Source organism: Colletotrichum navitas, assembly GCF_030913465.1.
Source record: "Colletotrichum navitas strain CBS 125086 chromosome Unknown LY79scaffold_2, whole genome shotgun sequence".
NCBI lineage: Eukaryota > Fungi > Ascomycota > Sordariomycetes > Glomerellales > Glomerellaceae > Colletotrichum > Colletotrichum navitas.
The window spans coordinates 804,167-825,455 of NW_026850548.1; the positions used below are offsets into that span (position 1 = coordinate 804,167).

Here is a 21,289-nt window from a genome sequence, read left to right on the forward strand (position 1 = left end):
CGCCTAGTGTCTGCTGGTCATATGCGGCTGGGACGGCCTTGGCTCGACGCGCGGGAGAAGTCCCGCTCGTCTCCGTCCTAGGCGGCAGCCAGAGTGCGAAGCTGCCTATACAGATGGATAGAGACTGATGAGTGTTGGTAAGCGACTCGGCCAAAGCTCTAGAGCAACTGGCGACATGTCCGGGGGTCGTTGGATGGGTTCAGGATAGCACTAAACGGGGCTACACTGCACTACTGCAGAACCCGACACTATCGAGGTTACCCGAGTTCCAGATGTACAGTTTGATGGCTGTACGACCGGGCGGCACGCAAAAGTTATGCATACAATCACGGGTTTTGGACAGTGAACAAACAGCACGAATGGCTAGTTGGTCGGAGACCCAACCGTCCTCCTCCTGGCCATGACTTGTCGGTCGGGGACTCCAGGCTGGTTGGCATGGCGGGCCGGTGCTTGCTTTTCAGTACTGTTGTCGAGGGTCTGCCGGTCCTTCTGCAGCTACCCTAGCAAGGAGCTGACGGTCTGTTGAGTCCTTAGCAAAGAGGCTTCAGTATTCCTTCTTGGGTTCCGGGTTCACTTTAGGTAGTTACAGAAGGTGCTAAGAAGCAGTCCAGCCGCCGTATCTTGGTATTGTCCGCTTACCAAGCCACCGGCTAAGAGAGAGGGTATAGCTGAAGTCCGACTAAGTCCGCCGCTCCCCTCTATCGTCGGAACCGTTTCGGCCAACCGGTGCCAGAAGAAAGAGTTTGTGCCAAGATGACGGGGAGAAATGGGGCATATTGCCTAGGGGTGGGGTGTTGACTTTAATTTTTTCTCCTCCTGCCGATTTCCCATGATAACGACCGGGATTGGGGGAGAGTAGGGTCGGAACCCGCCAGTCGCCAAGAGTAGCTTATTCGCCAGCCATCTCGAGCAGGGCACCGAGCTCTCTTCCTCTGTGACGCGATAAGTTTGGACGATCGAGGCAACAGAGCAGTATTTACTTGCGTGCCCGGCCGGGCAGTGTTGATAACTCTAGATTGCAGCGGGATACACCTCGATTTGCAGTGTGGTTCCCACCTCTAGGTCCCAAGAGGGTTTGATCATGGGTCCATCGATTGCGTGTGCGTCAACGATTTTTCCACGAGGGCGTTTGGGCCCAAGTGATTGGCGTCCGCTCTGCTACACATGTACACTAGAAAGTCAAGCTTGGACCACCTTCAAAACACCAATATTTCTTGAAGGCTTCGTCTTGGATGCCCAAGATACCTATCCTTCAAAAGGCTCAGCAACTACATACCCAGGAGCCATTTGCAGCTATTTCTGTTGTTGTATCGCTTGAATTGAGTCGTGCGCAGTCTCGCCCAGTGCTTGGACGGTATTCGCCGTTGTCGAAAGTAAATATTAGGATGGGGCGATGAGAGGTGTTCGTCTGATGACGGGGACAAGGTGCGCTGACAGCGATCACCAAGACCTCAGGCGACCCTGTCGCATCAACAGACGGCGGGACTCAGTTAGATGGCTACGGAAAGCACGAGATAGCTTCGAAATGTGACTTCAGCTACTTTGGGCGAGGTTATTGTGACGGATATTCCTACGCACATACTAGATACTTAGGCAATGTATCCGTACGGTGTACGGATACCCGTAGGTAGTAGAGGATACCGTCGTGTGCTTGGTGGGCCTCTGTTTGAAGGACAAGTCTAGCCCGGCATGTTGAGTGGTGAAACCGATGTTGCAATCTAGTTGCACACAACTTTCTGCTGTTTATGCATAATGCTATTGGATGCAGCAAGAGAATTTGTTGGTTGGCGCGTTGACTAGCTTGAGCAGGATTCCTCCCCTGGTTCGCCGAGCCATTGTCGGTCCGGTGGTGCGAAAGCACCTGCGCTTGTTTTCGTAAAAATGGCATCGGCTATTTGCACTCGCACTTGCAGTCTGCCTCGTCTCGATTACGTCAACATGAGCTTGCCGGGGAGTGGCACCTTCTTGCCTCGTGCTAGCCGTATCGTGGCATCCAGCACCCCTGTCTCCCCGTTTCGTCCTGTGCTGGGGTCCCCCTTCCCTTTTCGTTTTCCTTTCCTTCCTGCTATAGCCATCCCGGACGTGCGCTCCGTGCCTACCTACCTACGGATACTAGCCTACTATCTAAGGTACCTAGAGAATAAACCAAACAACCCAAGCAAGCAGTCGCGGCTCGCTCTTTCCGCCCTAGACCACCAAGTTGCAGCGAAGGGGAAGGGCTTCCCTTCCTGTCCTTGCCCACACTAGTCCTGCGTAGCATTTGTGCGTGTACACTACATACCGTACCTAGTCACAATGATTCTCCACTGCCATGGCATCCATATATCCATATCCGCTCATGCTGATGCCAATGTAGCGTTGGGATCCTTTCCGGGGGGGGTAGGACCAATAGTCAAATCATGTCCCGCCTCCTTGGCCGCCCAGGACAACCCATTGCATGCCCGTCTGCTAAGCTGCTGCTGAGGGTTCCATTTCGCTGACATCCCATCACTGTCGCTAGGCTTTATCATAACATGTACTCCGTACTGTCCCCCACATTGAGACCGTAACCGACTACGTCTTCGACTTTTCTGCTCCTGTTGCCCTTGGCTTTATTCTCACACCGTTCACAGTCCCCCCCTACCCACACCCTTCCCATAATCCCGTCGGAATTCGTCAAAAACCCGAGACGTAGTTGTTGTTTATAGGCAGGCCCCCGGGATGCACATCTGCCCGTACTGCCACGAGCTGTTCTCTCCCCAGTGACAGAGATAAACTTCCATCCCCAGTCAAACAGCAAGCGGAGTGAGCCTCGCCCCTCTTATCAAATCAGCTTCCCACCACTCAGAAAGCAATATCGGGCTTCCCTTACTGTCCCTTCCATCTGAGGCTCCAGACAGGCTTTACAGTCTAAAGCCAAAGGACTACCAGCCAAACAGGACTCACATGAGTCTTCTGTCAGAGTAGGCATGGCAGACAAGGACGAGAAGACCAATATCACGGCCCCCGACCCACAGGCCGCTGCTGTTGAGCCTATCACGTCCAACGCCCAGGAAGACACCGCATTCGCCATTGACATCGACAAGGCAGATGAGGAGGAGGATGGTTCTCGATTCGACGAGAAGAAGGCTAGATACGGCCTGAAAGCAACCAAAAGCCATGCTACTGACACCAGCGTCGCCACCACAACTGCCACACGTCGCCAGCCCGAAAGCAAGCCATGGTACAAGACGCCAAACCCCCTGAGATGGGGCGGCATCCCACCCGTCCCCGAAGAGAAGATTATGTCTCGGGAATACAAGGCTGGCTTCTTCAGCCTGTTGACCTTCCAGTGGATGGCCCCTATAATGACTGTGAGTGAAGTTACCCAGTCCAGTACTGATATGAGATCGAAAGGCTTCGACCCTTGTCAGGTTGCTCCAAATCTGCGAGCCGGTGTTCTGACTTTATAACCGTAGGCTGGGTACAAGCGACAGCTGGAACCAAACGATATCTGGGCTGTCAATCCGGACAGAGGCACGGATGTCATGACTGATAAATTCAAAGCTGCCTTCAACAAGCGCGTCGACAGAGGGGACAAGTACCCGCTATGGTGGGCGTTGCACGAGACTTACTTTTTCGAGTTTTGGCTCGGTGGTATGCTCCAGCTCATGGCTACCGTCTTCCAGGTCATGTCCCCCTTCACCCTGCGCTTCCTAATCCAATTCGCAAACGACGCATACGACGCTTCTCGGCGAGGTTCACCGCCTCCGCCCATTGGCAAAGGAATTGGTCTGGTTCTTGGCGTCACCTTTATGCAAATCTTCCAGAGCTTGGGTACGAACCATTTCATCTACCGTGGCATGATGATGGGTGGTCAGTCGAGAGCCGTCCTCATCAGCGTCATCTTCGAGAAGGCCATGTCTCTGTCTGGCCGTGCCAAGGCCGGCGGCATTAAGGAGCCAGCCAACAGTCCGCCAGTGGCCGAGAAGGAAAAGAACAAGGGAAAGAAGAAGGGAAACAAGCCCGATGCCTCCAAAGGCCCAGGCGTTTTGGGAGATGGGACCGGCTGGGGAAACGGTCGAATTGTCAACCTCATGAGTGTCGACACGTACCGTATCGACCAGGCCTCTGCTCTGTTCCACTTGTCATGGACCGCTCCGATATCCTGTGTCATCACGCTGGCTGTCCTGCTGATCAACTTGAGCTACAGTGCTCTGGCCGGCTTCGCCCTCCTGGTCGCAGGCCTTCCTTTGTTGACGAGGGCCATCAGAAGCTTGTTCAAGCGGAGAATGGCCATCAACAAGGTCACGGATCAGCGAGTGAGCTTAACCCAAGAGATTCTGCAGTCAGTGCGCTTTGTCAAGTACTTTGGCTGGGAGACCGCGTTCCTTGAACGTCTCAAAGAAATCCGAAAACGCGAAATCCATGCCATTCAGATCTTACTTGCCATTCGAAACGCCATCAACGCCGTTAGTCTGTCGCTACCCATCTTCGCGTCCATGCTGTCCTTCGTTACGTACTCTAAAACGAACAATGCATTGAACCCCGCCCAAGTCTTCTCCTCCCTGGCTTTGTTCAACGGCCTCCGAATCCCACTTAACTTGCTGCCTCTGGTTCTTGGTCAGGTCGTCGATGCTTGGTCATCCATAAAGCGTATCCAGAGTTTTTTGCTAGCCGAGGAGCAGGAGGAGGATGTGGTTCTCAAGCCCGACGGAGAGAACGCCTTGGAGATGACAGATGCTAGCTTCACCTGGGAGCGGACGGCGACACAGGAATCCGAAAAGACTGTAGCCGGGGCTGGAAAGGGCGCCAAGAAGAGCGCCCCGAAACCTTCGGCGGTATCAAAGGCTGCCCCCAAGCCTGACGAGCCATTGACTTCGTCTGGGGACAGCACCGGTGATGAAGCTAGCACCCTTGTTGAGGAGGAACGAGAACCATTTAAGCTTCAGGACCTCAACTTTGAGATCAAGAGAGATGAGCTAGTGGCCGTCATCGGCACGGTGGGGAGCGGAAAGACATCTTTACTGGCCGCACTGGCGGGCGACATGAGAAAAACATCCGGCGAAGTTGTTCTCGGTGCTTCTCGGGCATTTTGTCCGCAGTATGCCTGGATCCAGAACACCACAGTCCGCGACAACATCCTCTTCGGCAAAGACATGGATAAGAAATGGTACCAAGAGGTTATCAACGCGTAAGTGACACACTCGGACTTTCTCCTACCACGATCTGTGCTGACCTAGACTTAGCTGTGCTCTCCGGCCTGATCTTGCCATGCTGCCGAATGGCGACCTGACTGAGATTGGTGAACGTGGCATCACCATTTCCGGTGGCCAGAAGCAGCGCTTGAACATTGCGAGAGCCATCTACTTCGACTCCGATATCGTACTCATGGACGATCCTCTGAGTGCTGTTGATGCTCACGTCGGACGTCACATCTTCGACAACGCCATCCTCGGTTTGCTGAAAGGCAAATGCAGAGTACTGGCGACTCATCAGCTGTGGGTTCTCAACCGGTGCGACAGAATCATTTGGATGGAGGGTGGCAAGATTCAAGCTGTCGACACCTTTGACAACTTGATGAGAGATCACCGCGGCTTCCAGCAACTGCTGGAAACGACTGCACAAGAAGAAGAAAAGGACGATGCCCCCCAAACCAACTTGGCCGAAGCGCCCCAAGGTGACCAGAAGAAGAACAAAAAGGGCGCGGCTCTCATGCAGCAAGAGGAGCGCGCTGTCTCAAGTGTCCCCTGGAAGGTATATGGAGACTACATCCGGGCCTCCGGATCGATTCTCAACGCGCCCTTCTTGTTCTTTCTCCTGATTCTCTCTCAGGGGGCAAACCTCATGACCAGTCTGTGGCTCTCGTACTGGACAAGCAATCGTTATCCGTTGTCCGAGGGACAGTACATTGGTATCTATGCCGGCCTCGGTGCCCTTCAGGCGATCCTTATGTTCGTCTTCTCCCTTCTGCTATCCATTTTAGGCACCAAGTCCAGCAAAGTCATGCTGCGGCAGGCGGTGACCAGAGTCCTCCGCGCTCCCATGTCATTCTTCGACACGACTCCCCTTGGCCGAATCACGAACCGATTTTCGAGAGATGTCGACGTGATGGACAACACCCTGACTGACGCCATGAGAATGTACTTCTTTACGTTGGCCATGATTTTGTCCGTCTTTGCTCTCATCATCGCATTCTTCCACTACTTTGCCATCGCACTCGGGCCACTGTTTGTCATTTTCATACTTGCGTCGTCCTACTACCGCGCGTCGGCGCGTGAGGTCAAGCGATTCGAATCGGTTCTCAGATCGACCGTGTTTGCCAAGTTTGGCGAAGGTTTGAGCGGTGTCGCCAGCATTCGAGCCTACGGGCTCAAGGATTATTTCATCAGTGACCTGAGAAAAGCCATTGATGAGATGAACGCCGCGTACTACCTCACTTTCTCAAACCAGCGCTGGCTTTCGACTCGCCTCGACCTGATTGGCAATGTGCTGGTTTTTACTGTCGGAATCCTCGTTGTGACCTCGAGATTCAACGTGTCGCCCAGCATCTCAGGCCTGGTCCTCAGTTACATCCTCGGAATCGTGCAGATGATCCAGTTCACCGTGCGTCAGCTTGCCGAGGTCGAAAACGGCATGAACGCTGTCGAGCGAATCCAGTACTACGGCACCCAGCTCGAGGAGGAGGCGCCCCTGCATACTATCGAAGTCCGGCCTTCATGGCCGGAGAAGGGTGAGATCGTCTTCGACAACGTTGAGATGCGGTACCGTGCCAACTTGCCTCTTGTGCTTTCCGGCCTTTCGATGCATGTGCAAGGAGGCGAGCGTATCGGTATCGTTGGCCGAACTGGTGCAGGCAAATCATCTATCATGTCCACTCTCTTCAGACTCGTTGAGTTATCCGGAGGCCACATCACCATTGACGGTGTCGACATCTCGACGATTGGTCTGCATGACCTGCGATCCCGCCTGGCCATCATTCCTCAGGATCCTACCCTTTTTAAGGGCACTGTTCGGTCCAATCTTGATCCGTTCAGCGAGCACACAGACTTGGAGCTGTGGTCAGCCTTGCGACAGGCCGATCTCGTCCCAGCGGATGCCAACCTGGGAGACCCCAGGTCCAAAGACTCGTCCGTCATCCACCTCGACTCGGTTGTCGAGGAGGACGGCCTCAACTTCTCACTCGGGCAACGGCAGCTCATGGCTCTGGCACGCGCCTTGGTTCGCGGCAGCCGCATCATTGTTTGCGATGAAGCCACATCCTCGGTCGATATGGAGACGGACGACAAGATCCAGAATACCATTGCCACTAGTTTCAGGGGCAGGACGCTGTTGTGCATTGCCCATCGGTTGCGCACCATTATCAACTACGACCGCATCTGCGTCATGGATGCTGGCCGGATTGCGGAACTGGATACGCCTCTCGCATTGTGGCAGCGGGAGGGGGGTATCTTCAGGAGCATGTGCGACCGCAGTGGTATTAGGCTCGAGGACATCCGCAAAGCGAATGACGGCACGAGGTCAAAGATTCAGGAGGGTCAGCCCAATCAGAGTGGCTTATGAGGTGACGCCTACGCGAAGAAAAGGAGAGTCGGGTATGTAATAAAAAAAAAAAAAGGGGGGGGGGGGGGGGGGGGGGGGAGATGGAGAGTCTAGAAGGAGAGAATTTGTAATCATGGGAGACCGGCGTTTTGAAAATCAGTTTAACTCATACCCACAGCTCAGAGTCTCTCCTGCATAGAGCCCTTGGCTCTTCTATATTGGCAAATCATGTTAGATCTAGAAATCCAATAAGGGGGAAAAGAAGAGACATGGCGTTTCGCTAAAGATCTGATAACCTGCGGCGTGGGGTTCCTTGTGGCATCGTACCGCCGCCACCACCCTGGGCTCCTGGATGCTCCCGATGTCTCGGCTACATACATGATGCCGAGAGGAGAGGGCAAGATAGGACAAGACCAGTGGTCAACTTTGACGAGGACCCGCATTGTTTTGGAAGGTTTTCGGGCCTCTCTCTTGTGTGGTACAGACCGAGGGGTGTGCTCGACGTAACACGGCATATACCGGGTGACTGGCGTTGCCGGAAGAAGCGAGAGAGGAAGTGAGAGAGAGAGAGGAAGGGTACGACACCGGTAGGCCGGGACGGGCCAACACACGCGATTCGTAATGGGAATCACCGGGCTGGCCTGGCGCGCGCCGCACGTCCCGACAAGCGAGGCCCGAGAGGAGGATGCGGGTTCATCTGACTCGTCCGGGCTTGTTTTGTTGTCTGTGGCGTGTCTGAGACGAGACGGTCACAGCCAAGCTTGTCCCTGACGGCCGAGACGATGCGGAAATGGAGAGTGGATTTCCTGTCTGGTCCGCTCGATCCTTTGTGTGTGTGTGTGTGTGTGTGTGTGTGTGTGTGTGTGTGTGTGTGTGTGTGTGTGTGTGTGTGTGTGTGTGTGTGTGTGTGTGTGTGGTGTTGTTCCGGTCTGGAAAAGCTTTCCAAAACCCAAGGTTTAATTAGACTTATCGACTGGGATGAGGACCGGAGCGGCAAGAGGACAAGGCGCTGACACGGGCAGTATTATGTGCAGAGCCTCCCGAGGGAGCATAAAGTTTGGCAAGGTTTTCTGCCGTCCGGAAACGTCGGTTGTTTGCGACGACGTGGTTTGGATGAAGTACGTTGGAGTCGACATTTCCCGAAAGAGCCCTGGCGAAGGCGACGACGGACTTACAACATGGACATTTCAAGTTCACATCAGGGGAGGCAGATGTTTGACGTGATCTTGCTCATTGAAGAATATGTACGAGAGAGCGATAGAGAAGCGAATAAAGAAATGCCAATGACAGGCCATCACCACCGAGAATACCCAGTCCAATGCTCCGTCGCGCGCCTGTGTGATACAGGACGAACTACGACTACGACACCGCTCTCGCGCTGCGACCCGATTAGGGCAGCCGGCTCTTGCTTTTGTGCGATTGCGCTCTATTCTGAACTAGTTGAATGCCGGCACATGAGGGTTACAAAGTGACCGGCCCAGTGTTGTGGTTGGGGGAAGGGATTAAAATAGAGTATTCCAAACCAGTGATGCAACGTGATCATGCCCCATGACGCCGTAAATGTGCCATCCAAGAATCCCCAAGCCGTGACGTTTCGTCACTTTTTCCATGACGCAAGAAAACTGTTTCGACACAGAGATGCAGAGAAACTAAAGGAGAATTATGCTCTAAAACCGGTGCTGGGAGAGTTGTTGGCGTTGCGAGACCCGGGCCGCATCGAGCTGGGCGGGAAGGCATGAGGATTCTCGTCAAGGAGGTCCTCTAGGTACGCGCTCGGTGCCCTCTGGCCGTTCCCAGGCGCTGCGGACAGATTGACGGAGCTGGTGCTGAAGTCGCGCCTCGCACCAAAGGAGGGAGAATCGGGAGGCGTAGACTCCCTCAACGTGTTGCGGCTTCCATACTGGCCTCGAGATTCGGGGCGCAGATTCGTCAAGCTTATTGAGTGGCCATGAGCAGGGCTGGGAGATCCAGTAGCAGCGGCGTAGAACCCTGAAGGCAGAAAGCGGGAGTCGCGGGCATTGGTCTGGTTGTTGATATTGCTATTGTTGCCGCCGCCGGCCGCTGTCGGCGAGAAGAAAAGGTTCGACTGGCTCGGGGTAGTCGAGGGGATGGGACCGCGTTGCGTCCTACGCACACCACGTCCGCCGGCAGTAAGGAGAGAAGGAGTGGATTCGCGGTCGGTGTACTTGTAGAACTGGGCGGGAGGGGCAGGGAAGCTCGCCTTGTCGTTGGCATCGTGCTGGGCGTAGGCGGCCCGGGCGACGGAGCGATGCAGGAGGCAAGCGACGATGCCGCGCCAGATCAGGATGCCGAAACCAAAGGCACCGAGGATGGCACCAACTGCGATGAAGACGGTTCCCTGAGGAGCGGTGGACCGGTGCATGTAGGGGGCGTTGCTGGTGGGGGGGACGGTCGGCGGCGGATAGGTCGTCACAAGAGGGGCGTTGGTGAGGGATGGGAAACCTGTAAGGACCTCGCCAGCGGTCCCGGAGCCACCGCCGGTGATCCTAGGAGCGCTGATGCTCACTTCCGTGGTCACAGCGGCACCAGTGTTGGAAATGACACCGGTCACCGGGGTGCGAGTGGGCTGGGCCGCTTCCTGGGTTGGGGAAGTCGCGGGCGTCGATTGAGGGCTGGGTTGAGCAGCTCCCCCGCTCGGGTTGTTCTGCGCCAAACCCGTGGCCGAGAAAAGTGATAGGGCGGCGAAGGTGGACAGCAGAAGCGTGCGCTTCAGCGAGTTGCGTAAGGGGGCCATATCCACCTGCTTAATCGAAATGCCCGGCTACGTCCGAAGGTCGAGGTTTCGATAGAATTCGGTGCTGGAAACCAAGACGATGCGGTCGTGTCAAGGTGTCTTGTTCACGAAGCCAGTCGTTGCAATTGTATCCGATCGACGAGGGAAGGAACGACTGGGGAGGAAGGGTGTCGGAGCCAGCGGGCAAAGGAGCGTGGTCGTCGTGGTCGTCGTGGTCGTCGTGGCTGGCGGATAGCGCGGTTTGGAAGTGGATGAATGGATGGTGCGCGGCGAGTGGAAGGAAGATATCGCCAGAATTTACAAAACGCAGGACAGACTATGTGAGACGTTTAAAGATTGAAAGGGATCCGCTGGCTAGAACATTGCTGATACCGGCTGATCTTCTGGCTGAGTGAGTAGCTTCCGAGGGCTGGCTGTGAGGGAGAGGGATGGAGGGAGGAGGAAAGGGAGGGATGAGGGTTGCGTGATGGGGAAGGCGAGGGAAGGCAGAGGCGGGTCCGGGCCATCAGCAGGGAAGGGGCCTGGGTAGAAAAAGGAGGAAGGAAGGGTCCTTCCCTGGTGGGGAGGGACGGGACCGGCGTTCAGAGTGTTATTAGCGGGCGAGACGGGCTTCGTCCTGTGTGGCGCGGCGCATTTGGCTGCAATGGAGGGAGGGAGAGTTCTGACTGACGTGCTGCTCTGTGTTCGTGGCTGGTCTGTTTATTTTTGTGCATTTGGGCAAGCATTTCTTTTGCAAGAGGCATGGAGACAGACACACAGTGCTGGGACGTCACATGCATAGGCAGGTTTCTGACCTGCATAAGGTGGAATCTGGGGGAACGGCATACAGTGTGGTACAGAGCAAGCCTGCAAAGATGAACTGTGCAGAAGTCGCCCTCCATGATGCTTTGCTCGTATTGACAGAGTTGGCTCCACTAATCAGCATCTCTCAGTCTGCGCTACAGTGGCTCCAGGTCGCCAACACGAGCCCTCATCCGGGGTAAAGCGGTAAGTGTGCCTGACAGATGCCCACCTAACGGTACTTGTACGAGATCTTCATAATCCATCGATTAATATGGGCCGCCAAGTCACGAACCGATTGCAAGCAAGCCTCTCTCAAGGATGCGACTTGCGAGTGATGGATGGATGGCCACCCCACGAGTCACACATCCTGGGCTGATGATAGCTCGCAACCGCTTGTTGAATACCTATCGTCAGATTGCCCTCTCACTCACTATGAATTTTGTCTGTCTATCATCTTATGCATACACTGAAATCATGATGCAAGGCACCGCCTTGTCTTACGCCCATCTCCCCCATCATCTGGGCGTGCTGATCGATCGTTTGTTTTTTGAATGGCTGGGAGAGGAGATTGCAACGCTAACGCCTGCCCGTCCAACCGGTGCGAGAGGGCCCTTGTCATTCGTGAGTCCCTGAGAGTCCCATTGTCCCCTCATTCTTGTTGCTCTAGGCCACAATCGATGCCCCACCGCTCGAAAACACGTGACTCTTCCTCGCAAGAGCACAGATATATCTGGTTCTTTTTGGTGGTACGCCCTTACACCGCTACACCGATATACCTTTACACACCGACTTCGCTGAGAACCTTCAGACGCGCACACCGAAAACTTTTTTCCCTCTATGCTGGCGCCCCGCCCCACCCCGCCACATAAGGCAAGCGGCCAACTCCAATCCATATTCATACAATAGCCTTGCCTAGCCTTGTCATCACCACCGCTTCGTCAATAGACAAACACTCACCTCTCACGGCCATCCACCCAAATCAGAAGGTAGAACGTACAATGGGTGTCCAAAAGAAGACCAGAAAGTTCGCCGAAGTATGTTTCGCTCCCCTTTCCCGCTCTTTCGTTGCGCCACAGAAAAAGTTCCTTATCGATAAGAACTTTTTTGGCATCGCGAAAACTTCACGATGATCGTGATACCCCAACCCCGACGACGAGCACTCGTTCTTGGACAAACGACAATTGATATCGATGGTCTTGATTCTCAGTGCTTGGCTCTGATAATTTTCTCTCGAATCAACGTCACTGGAGCCTGTCCTTCTGGGCCTTTGTAGGGGAGGTGGTTTCATGCGAGCGCTTTGCTGACAATCCCGCTCACCAGGTCAAACGAGTTATTGGCAAGAACGATGCCCGGCGTAAGGAGAACCTGAAGAAGGCCGAAGAGGCCATTGAGAAGGCCAAACGCGAGCGTGCTGGCCCCGATGGAAACGAGAAAATTCGCGAAATCCCCCAAGTCCCGTCATCATTCTTCTTCCAGGCCAACACCGCCCTCGTCCCTCCGTACAGTGTCATCGTTGATACGTCCTTTTGGAATAGGACACTGCAAATGAAACTGGAGCCGCTAGAGACGATGATGGACTGTCTTTATGGTAATCTCCAGAACACACTGTCTTCGGCTACCCCGGGCTAACAGGTCTTCCTAGCGACGTGCCAGCCTATCGTCACCGACTGTGTCATGGTGAGCACTCCAAGTTGACGTTAATTCCAATTGATTCTGTTTGCTGACAGCATTTCCAAAGGCCGAGTTGGAGAAGTTGGGTCCCAAGTTCCGCCTTGCGCTGAGGTTAGCCAGAGACGAAAGATGGGAACGTCACAAATGCACCCACAAGGGTGTATATGCAGATGACTGCATTGTAAGCCGCACATACGTTCTACTGAACAAGGCTTCTCAGCTGACTTCTGCGATCTAGGTATCGAAAGTATCGAAAGATCGAGTCTACATCGTTGCAACCAACGACGCCGGCCTCGTCTCCCGTCTCCGCCGAATCCCAGGTGTTCCCATCATGAAATGTGCCCGCGGAAAGTACGTCATTGAGAGACTGCCAGACGCCCCGGTTTAAACGGCCAAGAGTTTTCTCAGAGAACAACGACACATTATAATGGTGAAGGGACAAGATGATTCAGTGTTGAGATATTGGCAAAAAGGAAGAGACTCTTCCGTGTGAAACTTACAGCCTCAATGCCAGGGTTCCTGAGAACCAACGCTATGGCTGGAACGCAAAAGCACTTATTTTTATTGGCCGTTGGCCGCCCTGCACAAGTGGTAGGAAATAAACTGGGTCGTGATGTTCTTCGACCCGGCTGTCTTTGGATTTGACATTCTGGGAGAAACCGCTTGATGTTCGGACTTAAAAATACCTTATTCCCGAATCTGACGAGCAAATGGCGACGTCAGCTTAGTTAGTTGCCTGGTTTAGAATCCTTTGAAATCAAAAGCATGAACCCGCATATTTCGCACCTCGCCTGCATGCTCGAGACCTGCTGCCCCCTCTAGACAGCCCGAAATACCCGTGTTTCTTTACCGGTCTGACCCTGGTGGAAATCCCGGCGCCGGGACCGACGTCGGATAAAGCCCCCCGCCTCCGGATCCCACCAAGAGCATCACGGCGGTGCGACCCTCCGGCATATTCCCGCACGTCAAGCACACCCTTCTGATACCCCCCCCCCCCCCCCCATGCGTCGGTGGACTCCTGTCCGTCTGTAGCTACGGAGATGCACCGGAACGCCCCCGCCCCCACAAACCTCCCAACAAGACCCATGAACCCGGGACACGACGCGGGTCCGCCGGGGCCCACCTCGGGCGCCGCGGCGGCGAAACGCTCCCGCGTCCCCCTGTCCTGTGGCCCGTGCCGCGCCTCCAAGCTCGGGTGCGACCGCGCCGCACCGTGCGGCCAGTGCCTGAGGAAGTCCCGGCCCGAGAGCTGCGTCTACGTGCCCAAGCCCGAGAAGAAGAGGCCGCCCAAGGGCATGGCGGCGCGGCTGAGGCAGCTCGAGGGCATGGTGCGGACGATGATGGACGACGGCGTCGTCCCCGCCCCCTCCTGCACCTCCTCCTCTATCGCCACCGGCGCCCGGGTAGAGGAGGTCGGCGTCGCTCAGCCGGGCGGGCAGCTAGTCCGCGGGGAGAGGGCGAGCACATACGTCGGCGCCACACACTTCATGGCGGTCCTCGAGGATGTAAGTCACACGCTCCGCTCCGCCGGTTCACCTGTCGTGCGCCTGCCTCCGTTGCGAACATTCACGTTCGATGAAGGCAAGGGAGAGAGAGAGAGAGGTAGAGAGAGAAAAAAGAAAGAGAAAAAAACGCGGCCGGCTGACAGGCGAGGGCGAGGGGAGCAGATCGAGGACATTAAGAGCTATTTGGAAGAGGCCGAGCTCGACGACGACGAGAGCCCAGGGCCCTCGGGCGAACTCGAGGCGCCGGATCTGATCTTCTCCTCGGGAAGCGCGCCCCGCAGCCGCGAGGACCTGATGCGGCTGATCCCCGATCGGAAGATTGTCGACCGGCTCGTCATGCGGTACTTTTCATCGCAGAACCCTTCGCAACGTGAGTGACCGCCACCCCGGGAAGCTGCACGAGGTTGTCTCTTGTGTATTGTGTACTGACCAGGAGCAGACATCGTCCACAGACCAACGTTTGTAAAGCAAGTAAGTTCCTCCTCCCCTCCCGGCTCAGGACGCCTCTCGAACCCCTTCGTCGCCATCCATCGTCGAGGCCGCACTGACAGCACCCTCCGTCCAAGTACGCCCAGTTCTGGGCAGACCCTCCCAGTGTCCCCATCCACTGGCTCGCTCTCATCTTCATGATCATGTCCATCGGTGTCTTCTACTCTACCGTCACGGCACCCCACGAACTCGTCTCCGACTCCCCGGAACCGCCGGTAGACCGCATCAAGGTCTTCCGTGCGGCGGCGGCGTGGTGTCTCGTCTTGGGCCGCTACACCCAGCCGTCCATCGCCACAATCCCGCCCTTTATCCTCTACGTCGAGTCCGAGTTCGCCATTGCCCGCGCCGCTCAAACCAACTGCTACGTTCTGTCGTCCGTGTGCCTTCGGCTGCTCCTGAAGATGGGGATGCACCGCGACCCGGACCGGCTTGCCGGCATCTCCCCCTTCGAGGGCGAGATGCGCCGCCGCATGTGGAACATGGCCGTACAGCTCGACCTCCTCGTCAGCTTCCACATGGGCCTGCCGAGCATGTTCAGCGGCATCGACAGCGATTGCGAGCTCCCGCGAAACCTCGTCGACGAGGACTTTGGCGAGGACTCGGCCGCCCTCCCGCCCCCGCGCCCGCCCACGGACTACACCGAGATGACGTACCCGATCAACAAGTCGTGCTTGATGCGCGTCTTCGGCCAGATCGCGCGGCAGGCACACCTTCTCGCGCCGCCTCCTTACCGTGAGGTCATGCGCCTCGACGGCCTCCTCGGAGAGGCCTGGGCCAGGGTGCCGCAGTTCATGAGGGTCCAGCCTCTCGAGCAGTGCGTCACGACGCCGGCGGTGCAGATAGTCCAGCGCTTCGGCCTCGCCTCGCTTTACAACAAGTCCCGGTGCGTGCTGCACCGGCGGTTCCTCCTGGAGCCCTTACCGCGGCGGGAGCACGACCACTCGCGGCGGCAGTGCCTCGAAGGCGCCATCGCGCTACTCGACTTCCAGAATACCATCTGGCAGGCCTCCCGCCCGGGCCACATGCTCAGCCAGCACGGGTGGTACGTGTCCTCGCTCGCCGTCCACGATTTCCTGCTGGCCGCCATTATCCTCTACCTGGCCGTAGGCAACCGGCAGTTCTGGGACGTCGGCGTCGAGCACGAGTGGATGGCCGGGATGAGCCCGCCGCCGACGAGGGGGCGTCTCCTGCACCTGCTGCAGCGGTCGTACTCTGTGTGGGCCAGCATCGCCACGGACGTGCCCGAGTTGCGGAAGACGGCGGGCATATTGGAGACGATGCTAGGCAAGCTCGGATCGCCGCCAAACTCACCGCCAAAGGACGAGGCCGGCCAGGCTTTGTCGGTGTCGGGGCTGCGTGAGGGCGGTGGTTTGGTCTCGGAGAGCAGTTCTAGCCAGGATTATCTTCTCCCCGACAACCTTTCCATTGACAGTAAGAGCCACCTCGCCCCGCCCTCTCCCTCCTTCCTGGGACTTGACTGACAATCGTCGGGTTACTAACGAAATGGCAGGTCCGACTGCGTCCTCCTTGAATACGGCGAGCAACTTCCAGCTGTTTGAGTTCATGACGTCTGGACTCGGACCAAACGACTATGGTCTTGATCGTGGCTGGGTTGCAGTTGGAGGAAACGAAATGGACTGGGTGCGTCTGCATTTTCACAGATACCTAACAGAGTCACTTGCTAATCTCTATAGCGCTACTTTGACAACATCATTGCCCAGCCCAACAGTGACCCCATCGGCCTCGGGTCCCTCGGGCCCCTAGACACGGACCAGCAGTGGTTTGACCGAGCGCCGGCGCCGGACGACTTTGAGTTCCCGGAGTCAGGGGCATATGGTTCGATTCTGGGACAGCAGGGTTGAGCTCCAGTTGACCATACTGTTTTTTACGGGGGGGCTACATGGATTACATGACAAGACGGCCTGCCCCGTATGCCTCTGCCAGAGCGGCTCGGCAAGCCGATGCAATGGGCCCGTAGGGGATGCCTGGTTGCAAGCGGTGTAGGCTACGGACAAACGTGCAAACATGTGAGCCAGGGCTAGCTGGCAAGGCAGGGATGTCAAAATAGGTCGGCTCATGTGACTTGAAAATAGACGCGAGGTTGTCGCGGAACAGCAATTTTGATATCGTGACACCGGATTTTCTTTCTTCTGCTTCGGGCCCTCCTTCTCATCGAGACTTGGCTGGAACCGATGGCGTGCGGTGAGCGGCCGTGCCAGCCATACCCAAAGAAATTGGACCCTGGAGGTCAAGGAGGGGGGTTCACCTCTCCGTGGTCGAGACCGAAAAGAATTAACGTGACGTAAAAACGGTGGACCGGTTGAAGTGGCCGGCGGCCACTCGGGCGGGGGAGAAAAAAAGGCAAAGGACCCCAACAATGTCGTCTTTGACAATGACGCTGTGGTTTCGGTCCTATGCATATGTAGGCTTTGCTGCGGGAGGATGGATGCGGCGTTCCAACATGGTAGCCAACGCGTACACCCACAGTAGTAGGTTGTGATTAGGTATAGTAATTAATTAGGTATTATTTGTGTACGAATAATGGTGCCATCGACGCAAGGCAGGGGTCCTTCTTCCCCGCAAAATTGGCGGCAGAGAAGCGGGGACTGTCTGCATTAGACCAGCAGCAGCTCCAGATGCTGCCGGGGCTTGTTTGCTGGTGCATGTCGTCGTTGTCGTCGTCGTCGTCGATTCAGCTGGTTGTCGTTCTAGCCGCTCCCTCGACTCGACATGGACGCCAAGCGTCACAAGGCTTCCCGGGTGCTGTTTGTGGTGAGGTACATGTCTTCCGCGGAGATGTCCGTTTCGGAGAAGGGAGAGGGGGGAATGTTGGCTTATGAGCAGACTGTAACATCAGTCAGCTCGTTGGGTGACGGCATGGCGCTGGTCTGGCTCCATTTCGTACGTAATGGAAAGAATGCGTTTCTGGTCAGGCCGACATTACGCGATTCTGGAAGCTCTATTGGCACGTCCTTGCCCGTGCCTGTTCCTTCGTCTCAACCGTTTGTCAATCTGGTTACGCACCTTGGCGCCTTCTGTCAGTCAGTCTAGTTGAGAGGCGGCTCATATCTTGCCTGTCTTTGTCTGCCAGCCCAGCCCGTCGTTTCGCCGTCTCGTGTTGCCCGGTAATTACTGCGTCTTGTGCAGTCATCGTCGCCGCGGCAGCCATCGGTGTCCTAGAGCGGCTGACCGGTTCGCCGGTGATGGGGGTGTAAGAGACAACGGTTGCAGCTGCTGCAGGTCTAGACTTTCAGCGGGAGCAGGTTCCGCCTCAAATCTCACATTAGCCTTTAGGGATGGATGCTCCACTGGGTCGCGTTTGCATCCTGCGACTCGACCTGGGCCCTTTGGAGAGTTTCGTTCCGTCTACTCCCCTCCCCTCCCCTCCCATGCTGGCCGCCGGCATGTTGCCGGGCGACAGGATGCGGCATGCTCGGGGGAAGGTGGCCACGAGACGCAGGTCTCGATGATGCCAATCCATCCTCACTCGTCATATTGCAGCATGTTGCACCATGCGTACAGCAGGTGCCGGGCTGACAACGACGATGAATCGACGACCAATGGCACCATTCGTGTGAGGCCAATGTGACAGAGCAGTCGGGCGTCTACACGTAACAGACCGTCGGATTCTGAGAGGTTGGCGTCTCTGCAGCCGATGTGCATGAGAGGCCCTCGGAGCCAAAGAAGCGACGGCGTGCGTGGCCACGGTGCTGGGCTCAACCTGGGAGGTGCGAGTGTGGCACGGGTACATCACAGAACAGAGGCCAATCTCGGACATGCAAGAGAGCGAGGCTACCTACGGAGTATTAGGAGCCAGATACTAGTGCGCTGCGGTGGTTGTGGGAGAGCAGGAGCGCGTGTCTGATTTTGCACCACATTTGCCCATCGTGGCGCAGGATTGCGATATTCCGATGGGGGCTTTTCTGCCTCGGAGCTAACGGTGGGGAGGCACAATTTCCAGGACCGGGCCCATGCTTGTACGCCATGCGCATTCGTAGTTTACCTAGGCATTCTTAGTCCAGGTAGGTATCGCAAGTACTCAGTGGAGCATCCGGTAGGGAATTATAGCGCGCTGGCATGCGTAACCGGTCCGTAGTCTGTCGCGTACAAGCTTTACGGATACAGTCGTTAGGCATCCGTAATAGAGTGGCCAAGGACAGTAAAGGGCTCGATGGCGTAGGTTTCTGTGCACCACGGCCGTTTGTGTGTGGACCTCGGAGTTCAGAGCCACTAAAACAAGAGAATCAAGGAGCGGGGGGAAGAAAAAAGAGAAAGCAAAGGAAAGGAGAAAACTTTGCACAGGGTTGGGTACGGAGGATATCGTGGCATCCGTATCGGGATGGGTTCCGACAACAGGCCAGTGTCGTCGGCATGTGGAGATGCTGATTTGCGCCGGGGGTTGGCCGGCGCGATATTGCTTAAATCCAAGGCACCCCGTTCCGTGATGAGTGGTCGAGGAGGTCAGTGTACTATACTATCTGGTGTAGACACCGGGCACGTGTACCGGTAGACTCTGGACCGGCAGCCGGAGGGTCATCAAGGTGCCTCTCTTATCTGATGACGGCGGGTGGTCTTTGGCTTGATTTAAGGCGGGTCGAGCAGAGAGGATGGGGGAGTATCCGTACATACAGCACCTCACGAGACTACCTAACTAAGTATACATAGTAGCATATGTAGTACAGTACATGTGTTTTAGACAGGCAGACAGACGCCTCGTTCTCGGTTGCCGTGACTGACGTGGGTAATGGATTCATTAGCCCGGTTGGCCTTCCGGACTTTGTGTCATTGGCCAGCGACAGCCATCGGCCGAAGTCAAGACTGCCTACCATGCAGCATTGATGCGGAACGGCGCAGTGTTTGTACCTAGCTAACTAGGGTACTTGGTGAGGTACGCCTCCACTGTATCCCGGGAAGGATTCTGCAGCAAACCTGAGCAGATGGGAGTAACGAAGAATGAACAACAGTGACGTGACGGGGGCATGGCCGCATAGGATGGACGGAAGCCTTGCATGGCCGTGAGTAAGAAGTCTGGCTGGGTCCGGGTAGGAGAGAGGTGGAGGAGAGAGGTAGGGAAAGAGAGAGAGTGGGGAGGGGTGTGTGCAAAAGCTGCAAAAGATAAGGAAAATTTTTCCAAGGCACGCACCTACTGCGTACAGCTACGTAGCAAAGTAGGTAGGTAGGTTGGTAGGCCAAGTAACCCGCCGCACTGCGAAAGAAAGGGAAGGAAAGAAAAAAAAAGGGAAGGATCAGAAAAATTGGAGACAAGCGAGGAGCGGTTTCCCACCTTGGGGGGGGTAGATGGTAGATTGCTAAGGTAAGAACAACCGCGCAAGCGCAACGCCCAGCCAACCGCAGCCAACCTCTTACATAATAAAGCCAACCTTGGGGTTAATTAGAGTCTGATCTGACTTTCCTTACTGGAGCGGACAGACAGTATGGACTGGATATCCAAGGAAGAGGAGAGAGAAGAAAAAAAAATGCTGCGACTACGGCGGCACTGGGAAGGCCCCAGCAGTGTACAGTACTTGCATACAGTACGGGTACGTGCAGTTGGAGTCTTCTCTTCCCTGTACTGTTCACAGCTCGTGTGTTACCTAGGTATGTTACACTACCTCTCCATCTCTCCAACTCCCTCTTGCTGCTGCGATTCCCCGTTTCTTCGTCACCGAGTTGATGAGCGCGGAGTGTATCCACAATGTACGGATACTGTACGTTACTCCACGTACAGTACGTTGCAATCATGGAAGAAGGGATGGATGAGACTGAAGAACGGCCCCCCGCCCCTGTGGAGGGCTCCAAGAGTGGCTCCAGCCGTCCCGGTCTCGGTTGATGCATCACCCGATTCAGTGACCAAGTGCCCGATCCGAGGCCGTCACAGGCTGGAGATGCAACAGTTGGAGCACGGCTTCTCGAAGTTGCTGGAGAGCGCTGGCTGGCAAGGTGGTGGAGGAGGAGGAGGACGTCAGGCACTCGGCAAAGCAGGGAAGGTACCGCGTACACGTGCCTCCTCCTCGACACCGTGTCGGTCCAAGTAGCGTACAGGCAGAATCCCATGGATGGATACCACGCCTATCATCCGTACCCCCTCTCCCATCCTTCCATCAATCCATCCATCCATCCTGGTTGGAAGAAACTTCTCATCACCTTGCAGTTTCCGATTCATTACTCGATAGCCCGTGGTAATGTAATGTAATGTACTGCGGTAACGCTATTCTGCACCTTATCATCGGATCAGTCAGTCTTTGCAAGTCAAATCTGTACTATAGTACATAACATTGTACAGCATAGTTCCATCGCCATCCCATCGGCTCCCTCGATTAAGAAATTAAAAAAAAAAAAAAAAAAAAAAAAAAAAAAAAAAAAAAACCAAAACCAGCCATACATCCAGTGTAAAGCAGGCCTGCCTGCCTGTCTGCCTGTTTGCTTGCTTGCTTGCTTGCTTCCCCTCTCGACCCCCGGGGCCGGCCATGCTTCCCGGGCCTCCATGGATGATGGCTTGAACTTGTGTGCATGTGTGGTGTTTCCGCTCGATGGAGCCCCGTTGTTGCGCTTGCATCCAAGGTCCAAAGGAAAAAACGCAACCTGC

At 55.7% G+C, this 21,289-nt stretch overlaps 6 protein-coding genes across 6 annotated transcripts; 4 read left to right on the forward strand and 2 right to left on the reverse strand.

Moving 5' to 3' along the window:
- Positions 1-2,948: 2,948 nt before the first annotated feature.
- On the forward strand, positions 2,949-7,521 carry LY79DRAFT_575225 (ABC transporter; the record flags this gene model as incomplete). The annotated part of the gene is made up of 3 exons (XM_060559687.1): positions 2,949-3,332; positions 3,438-5,152; positions 5,202-7,521. The coding sequence occupies 3 exons, from the start codon at positions 2,949-2,951 to the stop codon at positions 7,519-7,521; spliced, it is 4,419 nt and encodes a 1,472-aa protein (XP_060420144.1).
- A 1,639-nt stretch (positions 7,522-9,160) lies between these two features.
- On the reverse strand, positions 9,161-10,255 carry LY79DRAFT_665206 (uncharacterized protein; the record flags this gene model as incomplete). The annotated part of the gene is made up of 1 exon (XM_060563027.1): positions 9,161-10,255. The coding sequence occupies one exon, from the start codon at positions 10,253-10,255 to the stop codon at positions 9,161-9,163; it is 1,095 nt and encodes a 364-aa protein (XP_060420145.1).
- Positions 10,256-12,036: 1,781 nt separating this feature from the next.
- LY79DRAFT_504812 (Fcf1-domain-containing protein) lies at positions 12,037-13,097 on the forward strand (the record flags this gene model as incomplete). Its single annotated transcript, XM_060553546.1, has 5 exons — positions 12,037-12,072; positions 12,359-12,626; positions 12,681-12,715; positions 12,777-12,890; positions 12,948-13,097. The coding sequence occupies 5 exons, from the start codon at positions 12,037-12,039 to the stop codon at positions 13,095-13,097; spliced, it is 603 nt and encodes a 200-aa protein (XP_060420146.1).
- A 652-nt stretch (positions 13,098-13,749) lies between these two features.
- On the forward strand, positions 13,750-16,565 carry LY79DRAFT_665208 (fungal-specific transcription factor domain-containing protein; the record flags this gene model as incomplete). Its single annotated transcript, XM_060563028.1, has 6 exons — positions 13,750-14,311; positions 14,369-14,584; positions 14,654-14,685; positions 14,781-16,134; positions 16,214-16,344; positions 16,398-16,565. 6 exons carry the CDS (start codon positions 13,750-13,752, stop codon positions 16,563-16,565), a joined length of 2,463 nt encoding a protein of 820 aa, XP_060420147.1.
- Positions 16,566-17,433: 868 nt separating this feature from the next.
- Positions 17,434-19,286, forward strand: LY79DRAFT_575229 (uncharacterized protein; the record flags this gene model as incomplete). Its single annotated transcript, XM_060559688.1, has 5 exons — positions 17,434-17,480; positions 17,565-17,740; positions 18,702-18,725; positions 18,800-18,879; positions 19,191-19,286. 5 exons carry the CDS (start codon positions 17,434-17,436, stop codon positions 19,284-19,286), a joined length of 423 nt encoding a protein of 140 aa, XP_060420148.1.
- Positions 19,287-19,941: 655 nt separating this feature from the next.
- On the reverse strand, positions 19,942-21,069 carry LY79DRAFT_535464 (uncharacterized protein; the record flags this gene model as incomplete). Its single annotated transcript, XM_060556515.1, has 1 exon — positions 19,942-21,069. A coding segment is annotated over exon 1 (662 nt), but the record flags the coding sequence as incomplete, so codon positions are not given.
- Between the last annotated feature and the right edge of the window lie 220 nt (positions 21,070-21,289).